At 50.3% G+C, this 15362-nt stretch overlaps 1 protein-coding gene and 1 non-coding gene across 2 annotated transcripts; one reads left to right on the top strand and one right to left on the bottom strand.

Annotated features, from left to right (window-relative positions):
• Nucleotides 1-1785: 1785 nt before the first annotated feature.
• Nucleotides 1786-15051, bottom strand: LOC122384294 (tyrosine-protein kinase Drl-like). Its single transcript, XM_043371571.1, has 9 exons — nucleotides 14931-15051; nucleotides 13074-13204; nucleotides 12713-12819; nucleotides 9958-10088; nucleotides 8907-9084; nucleotides 8413-8656; nucleotides 6370-6842; nucleotides 5667-5966; nucleotides 1786-2373 (listed from the first exon to the last, which is right to left on the bottom strand). The coding sequence occupies exons 1-9, from the start codon at nucleotides 15049-15051 to the stop codon at nucleotides 2262-2264; spliced, it is 1797 nt and encodes a 598-aa protein (XP_043227506.1). The 3' UTR covers nucleotides 1786-2261.
• Trnaa-cgc lies at nucleotides 10235-10306 on the top strand. Its single transcript has one exon. It is a non-coding gene; the product is annotated as a tRNA-Ala (tRNA).
• Nucleotides 15052-15362: the final 311 nt, after the last annotated feature.

The following is a 15362-nucleotide window of genomic DNA, read 5'->3' as shown; positions in this document are numbered from 1 at the left end:
ATGTGTGTGGTGTACTGTTTTGAAATGCTGGATAAACGCTTGGCATTGCATATCCCTCGCACGACCAGGCCATTTCTCATAACACGAACGACCAGGGGGGGGGGGGGGTTGTTACGACCGACTCCCCCCTGGCGTTTCGAAACGGAAGGTCGTAGAGCTTAGCGGAAAAAACCAACGGATTGCTCTCAACGAGATCTCGCGATTGGTGGTATATTTTTTGGTCCTAGGTCAACATTTGACCTACTTATGACCGGTCAAAGGTCAAATTTTCCGAAAAAATCAAACTTTTTCAACTTTCCGCGGCGATTGCGGCAAAACGGTGGGAGATATCGACTTGAAACCTTCACTATCGTGTTTCTTGATCAATTCTCTATCGTTTGGTATGTATTTCGTTTCCCTAGCTCTAAAAATGGCGCGTTGGGAGCGCCGGAAGTCGGCAAGGTCACAGTCGGCGGCAGAAATTCGAAAAATCAAAATTTATTTTTTTGAAATCTGATTGTATTTTTGGATTTGGGAGGTCCATTTGCTCCCTATAGAAGCTAATATTGCTGCATATTCCCATTGAGGTGACAAGAATTAGCAAAATAGTGGTTCGGGCGCTTTTCAAAAATAGTACCGGACGCTGTTCCTCTTGTGACGTCATAGCTCCGTGACCTGACCTGACCCGGTCAATTTTCTTGCACCACACGATAGCCAATGCTTGCCCCAACATGCATGGGAAGTTTCATCATGATCCATCAAACAATGTGGGTATCACCGGCAGAAAACCTGGGGATTCGGCGCACACGTTTGGTAACTGTCGGCCGGAGGCTGTAACTCTTATGACGTCATAACTCCGTGACCTGACAGACATGACCCGATCAATTTTTTTTCGGCAAAAGATGCGCAAAGGTTGCCCCAGAGGGTATTGAAAATTTCAGCCCGCTACGACAAGCCGTTTAGCGTGCACTTCGAAAAAACCTCAGGGGGGGGTTGATACAACCCCCCCCCCCTAGGCGTTCTAGGGATATAAAACAGTTTCAAGATGCTGCTCATAGTTCAAAACAGAGTACTCTAACAGACACGCTCAAAACTACAGATCTTTCCCTAATCATCCCCACGGAACCCTTGTTCAACACACTCGAAGCGCCCTCTAGTCTACATACACTACCGTCCTCCGACCCCGAGATCCAGAGGCTACCCTTGTATTCCTATAGCGCTCCGATGGACCCCAAAGAGCCTTTCAAACTTCTGGAATAACCAGCACGGGTATCGAGACTTCGTCTAGCCTCTTGACCTTGACATTGCCTCCAGCACTCCAGCTTTCTCACAGCCTACGTCTCCCTCATTTAGCCATTCGTTGCCACGTTCATAACTAGATTACTGCTATCGTTTTGATCCGTGGCCTCACGCCGGCATTATGACGTGGTGAGTGACACCGAAATACCGTTAAATACCGTCTGAGCGAAACAGGGCAGCTTTTTTGTGTGATTCATTACCGTTTCAAGTCGGTTGTTGCTCGATTGACCTGGCGGTGCATTGCTAGATCAATACGAACCGACTCGACTATATGCCCAGGGCTGTGATAAGTATAGCGGCTCTTAGCATCTTGCGTTGGTCATCTGATTGTACGCAGTGAAAGCAATCCATGTATTGCTATTGTTCATGAGTACATGTATTATTCCACAAGACATTCCACTCATTTTTATGACCAGCAATTGCGTACTAAATAGAAAACAAACCACGACTTATCTATGATCAAAGGCGCATGAAAAGTTAACACCCGACGCCCAGTATAAGATGAACATGGCATGAATGTCCAGTCCACGTCTAATACTCAAGTCGTGATTCGACTTGAGACGTGAGTCCGAGTCCTACGACACTTCCACTATTACCAAAATTCGTATTAACATACCTTCGAATAAAATGCAGAACAATCAGGTACACATCTGAGTTGTCGTAAGTTGTAACACATCTTGGTGACACTTACGACACTCGAGCGTCAAAAATAAAAGACGGGCACCCGGGACTGCAGATTGCACAAGCTTTCAGACTCATCAGCCAAGGTAACTAACAAACTTGAATATAAAATGTGTAGTCGCTGTAACACATATTAGTATCATTGCCATGACATTCGAAGTTGCACTGCGCTCTCTTATTTACAACACATGCATGGCTAGCCATTTTCACATCATGTGGCCTTATTCCAGTACTACGGGCAATCCCTGTCACACCAACTTAGTCGTGAGTCGCAACTCAGTAACCCGTAACAACCCGAACACCTAGATGAGCCTGTCGAACGCTCTGGAGAAGTCCTGCATCCACGTGAGCAGGTCTCTGGACTGGGGCCTCCTCTCCGGGTCCAGGTTCCAGCAGCTGAGCAAGGTGGAATACCTGGAACGGGATAAACTAGTCAGCCGGGATTCACGACATTTCATGACTTCTATGGGCAAATATGACCCTTGGGAGCATATTGCATGATCATCTTTTACGAGTTGCGTCATTTGGTGTACCATCATCGAAAGTAGCGAACCATGACCAATCTGACTGAATCAATAACTCTATAGTACGGTATCAGTAAGTCACCAGTGGTGATTAAAATTCAAACATCCAAGAACATCTTTGTTTTGTTGGGTTAGGCCCTTTCGGTCTGACGAGACCATTTCAGAGCCGGAAGGATGATAGGAATTAGGGGGAGACATTGGTCTGGGCAGGCACCCTAGTGAGTCACCGGGGCTGAGCCCGTCCAGAGGACAGGCCACCCAGCCCCAAGGTACTCACTGCACCCGGCTACGGGGTGCGCTCCCTCGGGAGCAGCGGTGCCGCTCCAAGGGAGCAGCCCGCATGAGATAAAGTTGCCTGTCCAGCCCGGAGGGAGGTTGCAGCGTGGAGGAGAAGGATTTCAGTATCCTGAGGATAGAAGCACGGAACGGTGGTTGAAGAACATCTCCCAATGCCTACAAGCCCAGTAAACATGCCGACGTCGGCCCGACGTCGGGCCGAGGCTCGGCCCGACGTCGGCCCAACGTCGGTTCAACCTCGGCCCGACATCGGCTGGACGTCGGATATGCCCGCATGTTCCGACGTCCAGCCGAAGTCCAGCCGACGTCGAGCCGACGTCGGGCCGAGATCGTTTGCCGAGGTTGACGAGATCGTTTGTCGTTGGACCGACGGGGCCGACGTCGGCATGTTTATTGGGACAACGCGCCAAAAATATGAACCGGCGGCGGGATTCAAGCCCCCCAGTCGCCCACGTCGGCATGTTTACTGGAACAACACGCCAAAAGCATCGGCAGGCGTTGGGATTCGCACCACCTGTCATTCGAACGCCAGGTTAGTGCGCTAACCACTACACCACGCAGCCAGCTAACGATTGTGGTTTGTTTTGTTGCCTTATGCCCTTTCGGTCTGACAAGACCATTTCAGAGCCGGAAGGATCATAGGATGGAGACATTGGTCTTCTTGGCGAGCACCCTGGGTCCAGTTCATATAGAGTCCCTGGTCCCATTGCTGTTACGTGACACTTATAGGAAAGGGCGACCCCACAATGGATTCATATAGCCACTTGTTTGTTTGTTTGTTTGTTTTGTTGGGTTAGGCCCTTTCGGTCGACAAGACCATTGCAGAGCCGGAAGGATGATAGGAATTAGGGGGAGACATTGGTCTGGGCAGGCACCCTAGTGAGTCGCCGGGGCTGAGCCCGTCCAGAGGACAGGCCACCCAGCCCCAAGGCACTCACTGCACCCGGCTACGGGGTGCGCTCCCTCAGGAGCAGCGGTGCCGCTCCAAGGGAGCAGCCCGCATGAGATAAAGTTGCCTATCCAGCCCGGAGGGGGGTTGCGGCGTGGAGGAGAAGGATTTCTGTATCCTGAGGATAGAAGCACGGAAAGGTGATATAGCCACTCTTAGTACACACCTGCACCAACGTTTCCCAAAGTGTCCCTTGGCACTTTGGCAAAGTGACACTTGCCGACTGGCCTTTCTATACAGTGGCGGATCCAGGATTTTCACTGGGGAGGGGCTGCAGGTCATAATTGGGCGCCACGCCCCGGATGGGCGCCATAGTCGCATCGTATTGGCGCTGAAATATTGGCGCCCAGTGGCCCTGACAAGAGGCGCCCAGGATCAGTATGTACAGTGACACCACACGATTGGAAATATCGGTGCGGCTAGCGTACTGAAACGACGTTATTCGACTGATTTTCAGAGCTGGGCGCGTTCCTCGATTTTCGGTAGTGCGTTAGCGTTCCTGCGTTCCTCCGGCCGCGGTTAGTGCGTTCCTGGAATAGCGTTCCTCAATATTTTTCGTTCGGTGCGTTAGCGTTCCTGCGTTCCTGCGTTCCTCCCTCAAAAATACCGCCGAACCACGCGGCGCGGGCCCAACCAAACACGGGGCGAATCGATCACAGAATACCCAGAATGGCGACGTGGGGCCGAAAAGCAACTCGACATCTCTTTTCCGAATCGAATATCTGAAATACGTTTTACCGATATCATCCGTAGGGTTTTCAACAAAAATACGACCTGCTTAAAAACAATAGTTAAGTTAAAAGATGTATCATAGTAAAAGTTATCATATTTACTTTACACATTTAATGCCTGAAACTGAATCGAATAGTAAACATCACCACTAAAAATCTTTACACATTTAATGCCTGAAACCGAATCGAATAGTAAACATCACCACTAAATCTAAGCAAGCCTTCCTCGATTCGACCGACAAGTGGCGCCTCCCGGCAAACACACGTACTCGAGATTCAAACATTTGACACAGAGTTCATTGGCAGCAATATAATTTTTCGGGTGGTTCCGCAAGAACGCAGGAACGCTTTAAAATTTCGGGTGGTGCGTTCCTCTTACTTGCGTTCCTTTGAAAAACTTTGCGTTCCTGCGTTCTTGCGTTCCTAAAAAGGGCGGTGCGTACGTACGGAAGAACGCAGGAACGCACTAAAGGAACGCACTTGCCCAGCTCTGCTGATTTTTGCATCCTAGTCCTAGTATGCGGCACTCCGATGAGTTGCGAATGGAAAATTGGCGCCACTGCGCCTTCGGCGCAGTGGCGCCAGTTTTCCTTGGGTGGGGGCTGCCAGCCCCCGCAGCCCCCCCCTGGATCCGCCACTGTTTCTATATGAACTGGGCCCGGCCCTGGTGAGTTGCCGGGGCTGAGCCTGACCAAAGGATAGGCCGAGCAGCCCCCAAGCACTCACCGCACCCGGCTACGGGCGAGCTCGGCTTACGGGCAATCCCAAATGGGAATGGGATAAAGTTTCCCGTCCAGTCCGGATCAGGGGGTTGCGGCGTGGAGGAAGATTTGAGTTTCCTGAGGATATTTTGAATACAGAAGTTCTTTATGAAACATGAAACATGTATTTTATATTATTTTAACGGTCAAAACAGCGGCCGATGTCGGTCCGACGTCGCACCGACGTCGGCCCGACGTGAGACGTCGGCTGGACCTCAGCAATTGATCTCGGTCCGACGTCGGCCCGACGTCGGCTGGACCTCGGCTGGACGTCGGAACATGCGGGCATATCCGACATCCAGCCGACGTCGTGCCGAGGTTGGACCGACGTCGGGCCGACGTCGGCATGCCGATGCCGAGTTGCCGACGTCACCCCGACGTCGGCCGACGTCGGGCCGACGTCGGCATGTTTACTGGGAGACGATGTCCCAGGTCGACGACTTACATTTGAGCGGGACAGGTAGTCGGCCGAGCCAGCCGGTAGCCCTCTCTGAGAAGCACCAGCACCTCCAGCGGGTCCTTGAGCTCGGAGAAGGGCAGCTGACCCAGCGAGGTCACCTCCCAGGCGGTGACGGCCGCCGACCAGACGTCGCTGGCCGGTGAGTGGCGCTCGCGCAGCAGCGACTCGGGCGCCGCCCAGCGGACGGGCCGGCAAGCTCCGTCTGCCAGCCGCGAGTACTCGGCAGGATAGAGGTCGCTGCTGAGCGCCGAGTCGGTCAGTCGGACACGAAACCGATCGTCGACTCTGTCGGACAAATGTGAGCCAGTCAGGCATCAACGTAGCCATTACTTGTTTCAAAACGACATACAAATATCAGGAATATGTCTGTTTGCTTATATCGTCGCCCTTTGTCAGGCAGACCACGCAGAATCTGTACCTACAACCCAAACTGTATGTTGTGCGGTGCTGCATAACTTCAGGCGTAGCATACTAACGCCATCTAGCGAGAGAAATGTTAGATCCCGAGCGGTTGGCTACTGCATCATTCTTTTAGCGACATTGTTGGATTTTCTTGTACATTTTTTTATTAAAATGAAATAAAAGATGCTTTAGCTTATAACCAATGGGTATCTGACATGCCAAAAACTAAAATGTTGATTGCACAGGGCGCACCGCTGACTGCACACTGCACAGTGATGATACTCACGCGCAGTTTCTGGCGGCCACGTCTCTGTGCACGATGCCGCGGCCGTGCAGGTGCACCAGGCCGGACAGCAGCTGCACCGTCATGTCCACCATGGTCTGCTGGCGGAGCACCGGGCCGGCGCCGGCGGCCCCCTCCAGCCGACACGTGGCCAGGAAGCGGCGCAGGCTGGCCGTGCCCAGGTCCGGGTAGAGCACGCACGGCGGCCCCGTGTCGGCCGTGCAGCCGAGCGCCGGCAGCAGCGCCGGGTGGCAGCAGCCGGCCAGCAGCCGTCCTTCGGCCACCAACTGCCGGCACTGCTGCGGGCTGGCCTGTGCCGTCACCGTCTTCACCAGACAGGGCCGGCGGCCGACGGTGGCACGATACAGACGAGCTATACCGCCCTCGGCCAGCAGGTCAGTGAGACCCAGCTCGCGCCGGTCCACGGCCGGGTACTCGGCAGGCGGCTGGTCGGTGGGCGCAGACGGCACCGGTATCTGAGGGAAACAGGACATAGAGTCACGTCGGGAGCGAACGACGACCATAGGACGTAATGTTGCTAGTGTTTTGATCGCTGACTATTCGTCAGAAACATAACTGTGAAAAATGCTTTGAGTAGCTGATTCTATCAAGGGCAAAATAATTTGACGAGACTCTATCGTTTTCTGTGCAAGACATGAGCGTCAGAAACAGGGACAAAGCTAAATAATCCGCTTCCTAACCTAACCAAACGCCACCACTTCTGGGAAAATCCTTCAACATCAACCAGTGGCAAAGTTTCCGTTCCATACCGCGCTCGACCGGAGATGATCAGAAACCGTTCAGCCATAAAAAGTCGAGTCGACTCTTTTCAGCAGTCGCGCACCGTATAGCGACTGCAGTCGTTTGTTGCAGTATCCTGCGAATGACTGTGGGGCGTGGTTGTGGCCGTTTCAGCTGCGGTGTCGACCGGCAGCTGAGTTTTACGACCTGCCATCAGCCTGATAAGTGGGCTGTCAACGCCACTGCTCGGTACAGCGCGCATTCGTCCCGACAGCTAAATCCAAAAAGCTGGACGATGTTGAAAGTCTTGCATGATGATTCTCACAGCCAATGACTGATAAACTAATGCATTATGAAGCGACATTTTCATAGAACATTTCAACTTCTATGGATCTTTTTAGTCCACCTCCGGTCGTTTTGAATGACGCGCAGTAAAAATGTCATTAAAACCTGATCGCCAATCGCCATTTGGTCGTATTCGGTCAATACCTGAAACCGCAGCGAACGTTAACGTCCATTCGCCGTCGGTCAATTATTGAAGATCGATGCTAGTTTGAAACCATAAGATTACATATCGATTTTAATACGGCAGGCACCCGGCGAAAACATCGATGGGGTGTATTTTCTGTCGCATTGACCATGAACTGGCATGTTACCATTCGTTGTTTCCATTGTTGATGGTTTCAACCCTAGCATAAAAATTGTGTTATAACTTTAGGCGATATTCTGGAATTGGTTGATTCTTATAGCGGCAGACTCCTGGCTGCTCATTGGCTCCAATTTGGATAGCACACATTACTCGTTCCGCTTCACGCTTTGCGCTAGCAAAACCGCAACTGCGCGCCTACTTACCTCTTCTCCCACTCCCTCTTCCTTTCCTATCTGTCTTTCCACCCATCTGTTCTGAGCAGCTCTGCCATAAGACGTGACTAATTAGTCCAATACACGGCTAGGGCGGGAGGCTCCGCCAGTCACGCACTAACGCCAACGCTACTGCGGATAATAACGCGACTTCGTGCCAGAGCCAGGTTAGCACAGCACACGGCTCTCCACTGGAGGACGGGAAGGAAGAGACCAGACCACAACCCGAGCGGATAGTTTCATTTACCTGCGTCGCCTCGTATCGACGCTCGTTCTGTCTCCGTCACACCGACCGGAGCTGGTCCCGTGGTTAGTGTAACGATCGTACCGCTCTGTTTGGGATAGCGTACCTATCGGCCTATCGGCTGTTCGGCGCTGCCCAGGGTGTGCTGGTCCGTAGTTCCGTAATGCTAAGCTGGTTGTAAAGATACTCAGCGGACTCACCTCAGACGAGGCGTAGTGTTGTGATGCCATGGCACAGTCGGCCAGTGACGTCACAGGCCTGCTGACGTCACTGCCGTCGTTCGGGAGTGACGTCACCGTCGGGTGAAGCCGCGGCAGCTTCTTCAGACTGGCGATGGTGGCGTAACTGCAGCTCCTGGCCATCTTATCGATAGAGTGATAGCTTTTTGAGAGGTTCTTGGCGAATGCCCTGCTGCCACTGTTTATAGAATCAGCGTGCACGGGGCTGCGAGCAGAGAAAATGATTCACAGGGAATAAAGGCAAGAGGGTAAAATCGACTCCAATTTTGTGGGAAGAAGATAGAATAAATTATTTAGAAAATTTCATTAGCAGTGAAGAATCTCACAATCCATCCACCCATCCATCAATCCATTTTTCAAGTTCTCATTTCACCTGAAGACAACAGCGTAGTCCACCTCCGTTAAATGCAGCCTAGGGTTGTGTTCAAGCGGAGTCCCCTATATGGTACACTGACCTGAGAGTGGCCTTGCGCTGTCGGATGACGAGTAACATCACGGCGCCGAGAGTGACGAACGTGACGGCGATGGCGCCGGCGACGCCCAGTATCAGACTGAAGTCGTGCTGACGAGCCGCGTCACCCAGCTCCAGTAGAGATGTGGTGTTGTCGGGAGGACCAAGACGAGTCGGCCGGCCTGTGGAGCGGGAGCGGGTGTGTGAGTTTTTAGGTTTTGCGGTGTGCGATATAATGAAATTGTGAATTATGGTGACAAAATACTGCTGGGCTATCGTGAGTTGGTATGTGGTTCCAACGGTAACAGGTGGTTAGAGGTCACAATAGACTATACAGCTTGTAAACCCTGGTTAACAAGTCAAATTTAAGGTGAAGGCAATTAGGCAGCTGGCTTGTAATCAAAGATTTAATTGGTTCTGCTCAAGCAACGTATCACATTAAGTCAACGGCTCACATCCATGATCACTAATAAGGTATAATCTTACAAGAAAAGGTCACGTTATTGAAGGTCGATCGTCCGCCCGCCGCTCGAACAGCTGCTAGCATTGACGAGCCGCTCAGGAAATCAAATATTGATTATTGACACAACCTTTGCAAACGCCGACGCTGCGCCAACAAATGTCACAAAGGCTGCCCGTCGCTGCAGCTCATTTACCCTAGCATCCGCTTGGTAACATGGTTTGCTTGGAAGACGCCTCTAAGGTGACTGTAAAGTTATGGGCCGAAAACAGAGCTCAGCCCTAATGCACGGGCGACCGGCACGCACTGCCCCAGATAATACGAGTGTCTCCAAACAGCCAGGTTTTCGTTTTCGTCAACTTTTTTCGAAACGTCTGTCTTGCGCATTGCGTATTGTATTTTGATGAAATCACGCATGGCGTAAACTACTTCACCTAACATTTTTTTTTTTGTGCAACTTTCTTAGGCACATAGGTAATATAGAACGGATGAAGAAATTGATGATCAATTAAATTAAATTGATGATCAACAAAATAACACTCAATGCAGCAGTTGCTCCCCATGTTTCTGAAATGCCACCAGGCGTCGAACCTACCTTGCAAGCAGGTCTTCCTGCGCTTCAGCTTGAGGAAGACTATCTGCTGCTTGGGCTGGTAGGTGGTGATGTTGAGCATGATGTCCACCTCAACAACGGCGCTGACCCGGCCAGTGCACGGAAACAGCACGCTGTCGAGAGGACTGAGGTCAGGTCGGGTCGGGTCGGGTCATGGGTCATGCTAATGAAAACGTAGCATCACCAGACCACACCACTTTTTACAGCAGCAGACAGACATAGTTCGGTCGCAAAAAGTGACCCAAAAAAGTCAGGTCATGGGGGTGTAGCTCAGTGGAAGAGCGCTCGCTTCGCATGTGAGATGCCCCGGGTTCAACCCCCGGCACCTCCAATGTTTGTATAGTTAGTCTATTATTTTCTGTACTGATCGAAACAGTTTCCTACGAATGTTATGATAAAATATCAACACCAAATGATTTGACATTTGGTCGTCAGGCTATTTTCTGTCTTTGTTGATGCAGCACCGAGTCTTCATTAAATTGAAATGGCAGTAAAGCTTACGACACTACGCCTCTCAATGTCAGCAACGTCATCACATGGTGGCTGAACAGGCTCTTACTTGGCATAAGGTCTTAGCACCATCCCAGCGAGCTTTGGAACAGAAGGGTTATTCACATTTTACCCTATCTTCGTTTCTGCGGTTCATTATTTTTCAAAGCAAACAGCATACAAGAGGTGAAGCCCGCACTTCATCATTCCCTTCTCGCATTCCCATATTTGCACACAGAACGATGTTATCCTTGTCTGTTTATAAACCATTACAATTCCATCCTTTCATATCGACTAATCTTGAACAACTGCCGTCTTCCAATATCAGGATGGCGCGTGGGCCGCGTCATTATCTACACGAAATATCGACATCCAATAGCCTTGCATCAGCTGACGTTGGGGTGGAGCGTGCCTCGCTGCACAGACCGGCTCGCAACCGACCACCGACGCACTCACTGCTAATTGACTTACCAAAGAAAGCCGGCGCCCATTGCCTCGCCACAGCGGCGGTGATCAATGACCCGGTACATACGCCATCAAAACGAGCTCGGTAAAGCGGGGGGAGGGGAGGAGAGGGGAGCGGAGCAGGCGAGGGCGGGGTATCATCGTCATTTCCTGAGCATGTGTCCATGGAGGGGAGCTCGGACACGGATACAGAGCCGCAGCGGAGACACAGGCGGGGAGACGGCGGGGACCAGTCGATAGGACGACAGCGGCGCTGAAACGGAGCTGCTGCGGGGGCGGCGGGCGCCCGCGTCTCCGGGCGCCGATCCGTCTTGGCCGTCCTGATACCGCCTGGCGGGTTCCGGACCGGAGTTGCCGACGGTTTTCCGGGCCGGCGCTCCGGAATAAGGAGGAGGAGACTCTCAAATCGACCGCTGGAGAGGGAAGAGGCCTCTACGACCCCGTCCGATGACTGTGACATGAGACAGCTTTCAAGAGCCACCCAGTAAAACGCATTAGATAGTGAAACAAATTGTCTATGACTGCCCGACATAACATCCATGGTGAAATGAACTCGGTGACGCAAACGTGATGGTGCGCCCAACGCAGACACTCGTTAAAATTATACTTCCGGAATTAGCTGCTATAAAATGATTAATGCTACGTCATCGATACTTTCTTTCAGCTTCTCATTTGCATATGAGTGATCTGAACATTATCGTGGTGACACGACCTAGAGCGCTTAAGTGACCTGTAAATTCTGGGTAGAATTGGAGTGGAAAACATTTTGCGTGCTACTGGTGCGTGACCAACGCCGATAAATGAAACACAGTCGGCGCGCCGTCCGCCATGTCTAACGGAGCGAAAAATGGCGTCGGATGGAGACATTACATTTCAATGTTGAAGTTGCGTTAATTTATATCAAATATGCATCGTAGGCACTTATTTATAACTGAATACACGTATAAATGCTTTGCAAGCCTATGAATACCCTTTGCAAATCTATGAATGAAAAATTCAGCCGGAAACGTTAGGCAATAACAAGACGTGACTCGTAAGAGGTAAAGAACATTATTTTAGAAAAAAATGACTAAGGCCATACAAAAAAAAAGAAAAGCTTATCATAACCGGCACCGCAATATTATCGACAGCGCCAGCATGGAAACCTGACAACGAAAATACAGAACCGTCCAAGAACAAAGCACAAAAGTGATAAAAAAGAAACAACATTGGAAAATACAGAACACAGAAAATACAGAACATATGCATGCATATGTATATGTGCAGCATTATATCAGTATAGCAGTGTAGTACAGTCACAGCAATTGCGCCTTTAAATTATAGCCATGCTGGCCACGCTTCCCACTGCATTAGCTAAATGGAAACTATGAAAACCAGTTGCTGTGGTAAATCTAAAGTCAGTACACCGTTTACTTTACCAGAACACGAGTTAAATGATTACCCGGAATGGCTAAATGGTCTCGCATGGGCATACTGAATATGACACGCCATTTATTCATGCACCATTGTAGATGAGTATGTATCACTGAAAAGCCTAAATTTCATGTCAGACGTCAATGATTGGAATATGAAGCGTCTTATTTGAGGAAAAAAACTAGACGGGGGGGGGAGTCACCACGTAGCTCAGATACTTTGAAAAAAACATTACGCAGTAGCATTACTGCATGCGCTGTCAGAATACCAAAGCTGGAGTATGCCTTTCAGCAATTCATATTTTACACCGCCTCCGTTCCCCGGTGATACCGCATGCACTGTGCCGCGGGACGTCACGTGCCCTCCTCACCTGAACACCGCCTCCACACGTGGCACGTAGCCCACGTACGACACGTTGGCACGTGGCTCAGACATGGCCGCCGGATCGTTCCACCGAAAACTGATTTCGTACGGCATCTGAAGGACAGAATAGAACGGTCTGTGCTTGAGAGAAATAATAAATCGAATACGAGTACGATATGTGGTGCGTGCTGGCTTCGTGGTGAAATTAGCAATAATTAATATAAGACAGGCCAATTTTATGACGTTGTGCTTAAAAAGACGTTATGATATATAAGTGGTAACAAGCGCTAAACCAGTTGTTCGTGCTCGACTCAGTTGGAATCAGAAACGAACATCATCATCACCAGGCACACGTAGACCCTAGGTACCAGTTTGCGGACGAGGCTCTGCCAATGGAAGCTGATGCTGCTGATTCTGGCTCCGACCGGCACCACGTAACCGGTGGCGTACTGGTTGATGACGCCCTCCTGGATGTAGTAGATCCTAGATCCCTGAACGCCTGCCGGAGAGGAGGGGTTACTCATTGAGGACAAAAAGTGGACCGTTTGAGGGTTAATCGTAATTTATCTTAGGATTAATGGTCACATTGTCAGAACTCATCCTAACAGTCCAATCATGGTCTTAAAAGAACTCGGACTTGTTGGTTGCGGACAACAAGCAATATCTATTTTTCGAAAGCGTTACAAATGCTTATTTTTCATGCGTTTCAATTAATCAAATATTACGAACAGTATCCAGCAAAGCTAATGAAAAAATGTTATCGTCAATCGTCATTTGGCAGCTACATCAGGGTGTGCTCGAATCAATAATATCGTTTGCTCTTATGCGCTACAATTATTTCCATGGCACGCTCACAACACAGCGATATTCGGCATAAACACGTGATAACAACCAATCATGCAGAATACGGCGCCACCAATGACGCCGGTATATGGGGCACACACCACTGGCGACCGGGTCAGTTACAGCTGTCCGTGACCCGCGAACCAGCACCTCCCGTAATTGCGGGCGGTGATGAACAGTAACGAGCGACCAGACGACGTTTGCAGCCGGGTCGATCGAACAATGGCGTCTCTATTGTCCGCAATATTGACCTCTGCGAGCAACGGCCGGACGCTTTCAGCGTTTGGTGGCCTTCTGAAGACACCTGAAGGACCGGGGTTAGTAGAGTTGATGTCCAGCTGCGACGAACGGTAGAGCCCTGACACTGACGGAGTGGTCCATAACTCAGCCAGGTGCGCCGGCCGGGCTGCAGTGACATGGACGGCTTGTGTTGCTATAAAAACATGGACGGTAGCCGCAGTGACATAGGCGTGGTTTTCAATGGCATGGAAACAAGATACAGTGACATGAGCTGGCAGCAGCTGCATTGACATGGGCAGCCAGCGTCGCTACAGTGACATGGACGGTAGCTGCAGTGACATGGACAGAAGCTGCAGTGGCATCGGCTGACGGTAGTCGCAGTGATACTGAGTGACACTGAGGTAAACAAAATTACATTTCGGTATAAACTCAAACAATCCAATACACAGCATCATCTAGGTAAAATAACAAAGTTTGTTACTATCAGCCCATTTTGTTTCCTTACCATTCCCGATCTACATAGCAATGCGAATTTATTGTTCGATTGGGCATTCTTTCCTCCGGCATTCGCCAATACTGCGCTGCTTTGTCAGAGCTGCATTCTCAGGCGTTCAGCGCTAATGGTATAAGCATGATTAATGGCATATTACCGCGGCTGAGGCTTTGTGTGTGTGGCTGCGGTGCTGTCGGCGAAGTATACAGGAAGTAGACGCTAGGATCCGTGTCTCCACCCGCCTGCTGGATTACCATTGACCGATCAGCCATTCAGTATACATAGACATTCAGGACTGCGTCTACTGAATGGACAATCCAAATAGTGGCAGTGGCAATCCAAATAACGCTATTGGCCCGCCTACCAGTGTCGCACAATAGGCCTAACGAGGCCATGCATCGTGATCTATGTAAATCATCAATGAATGTGAATGCTTTACTTAGCAGCGTCCCATGCTAGTTCTGTTGGGCTTAGGTACCCTTCTCGTGTTTATTTTGATTGGCACTCTAAAATTCAGTAAGCATCACATGCAAATGCGATATCTGCCATTCAACAATACATTTTCAGCTATTATATAAAAATAGCGTGATCAGCACGAGGTGCATCTGGGGTCATGCAGTTCTAGGAAGCCCGCCATGGCTAAAATTACCTGTGATGCGATGGACTTCGGCCCTATCGACGAACATATCCAGGCTGGCCTCTCCGAGAGCGAAGGAGCAGACTAGAAGAAAGGCCGGCAGAACCCCCTCGCGTCCCATGCTCGGAGACATCGCAGGGAGCTGGGTGGTGGGCGCAGGCGGTAGCGTGTAGCGATGGGCGGTATCTGAAACACAGAGGTGTTTATATATGTTAGACTCGCACCAGAAAATGTGTTCAATGTTCAGTGCCTCACAAAAATAATAACAGTAGTAGTAATCGGTCCTTAAATGTCAATATACATCTTGTCATCATTCTGCGGGAAACGAGAAACATTGAGGCAAAGGAGAAACATTCTGCGGTAAGCGAGAACATTTATTCGATCAATCATCAACGTAATAAAATTCATCATGGGATTGTTCTTCGCCTATGAATGTTACATTAC

This window comes from Amphibalanus amphitrite, unplaced genomic scaffold, assembly GCF_019059575.1.
Source record: "Amphibalanus amphitrite isolate SeventyFive unplaced genomic scaffold, NRLGWU_Aamphi_draft 000185F_arrow, whole genome shotgun sequence".
NCBI classification, from domain to species: domain Eukaryota; kingdom Metazoa; phylum Arthropoda; class Thecostraca; order Balanomorpha; family Balanidae; genus Amphibalanus; species Amphibalanus amphitrite.
The sequence above is the reverse complement of the archived record's forward strand: the minus strand, read 5'-3'. Positions and strand labels throughout refer to the sequence as shown.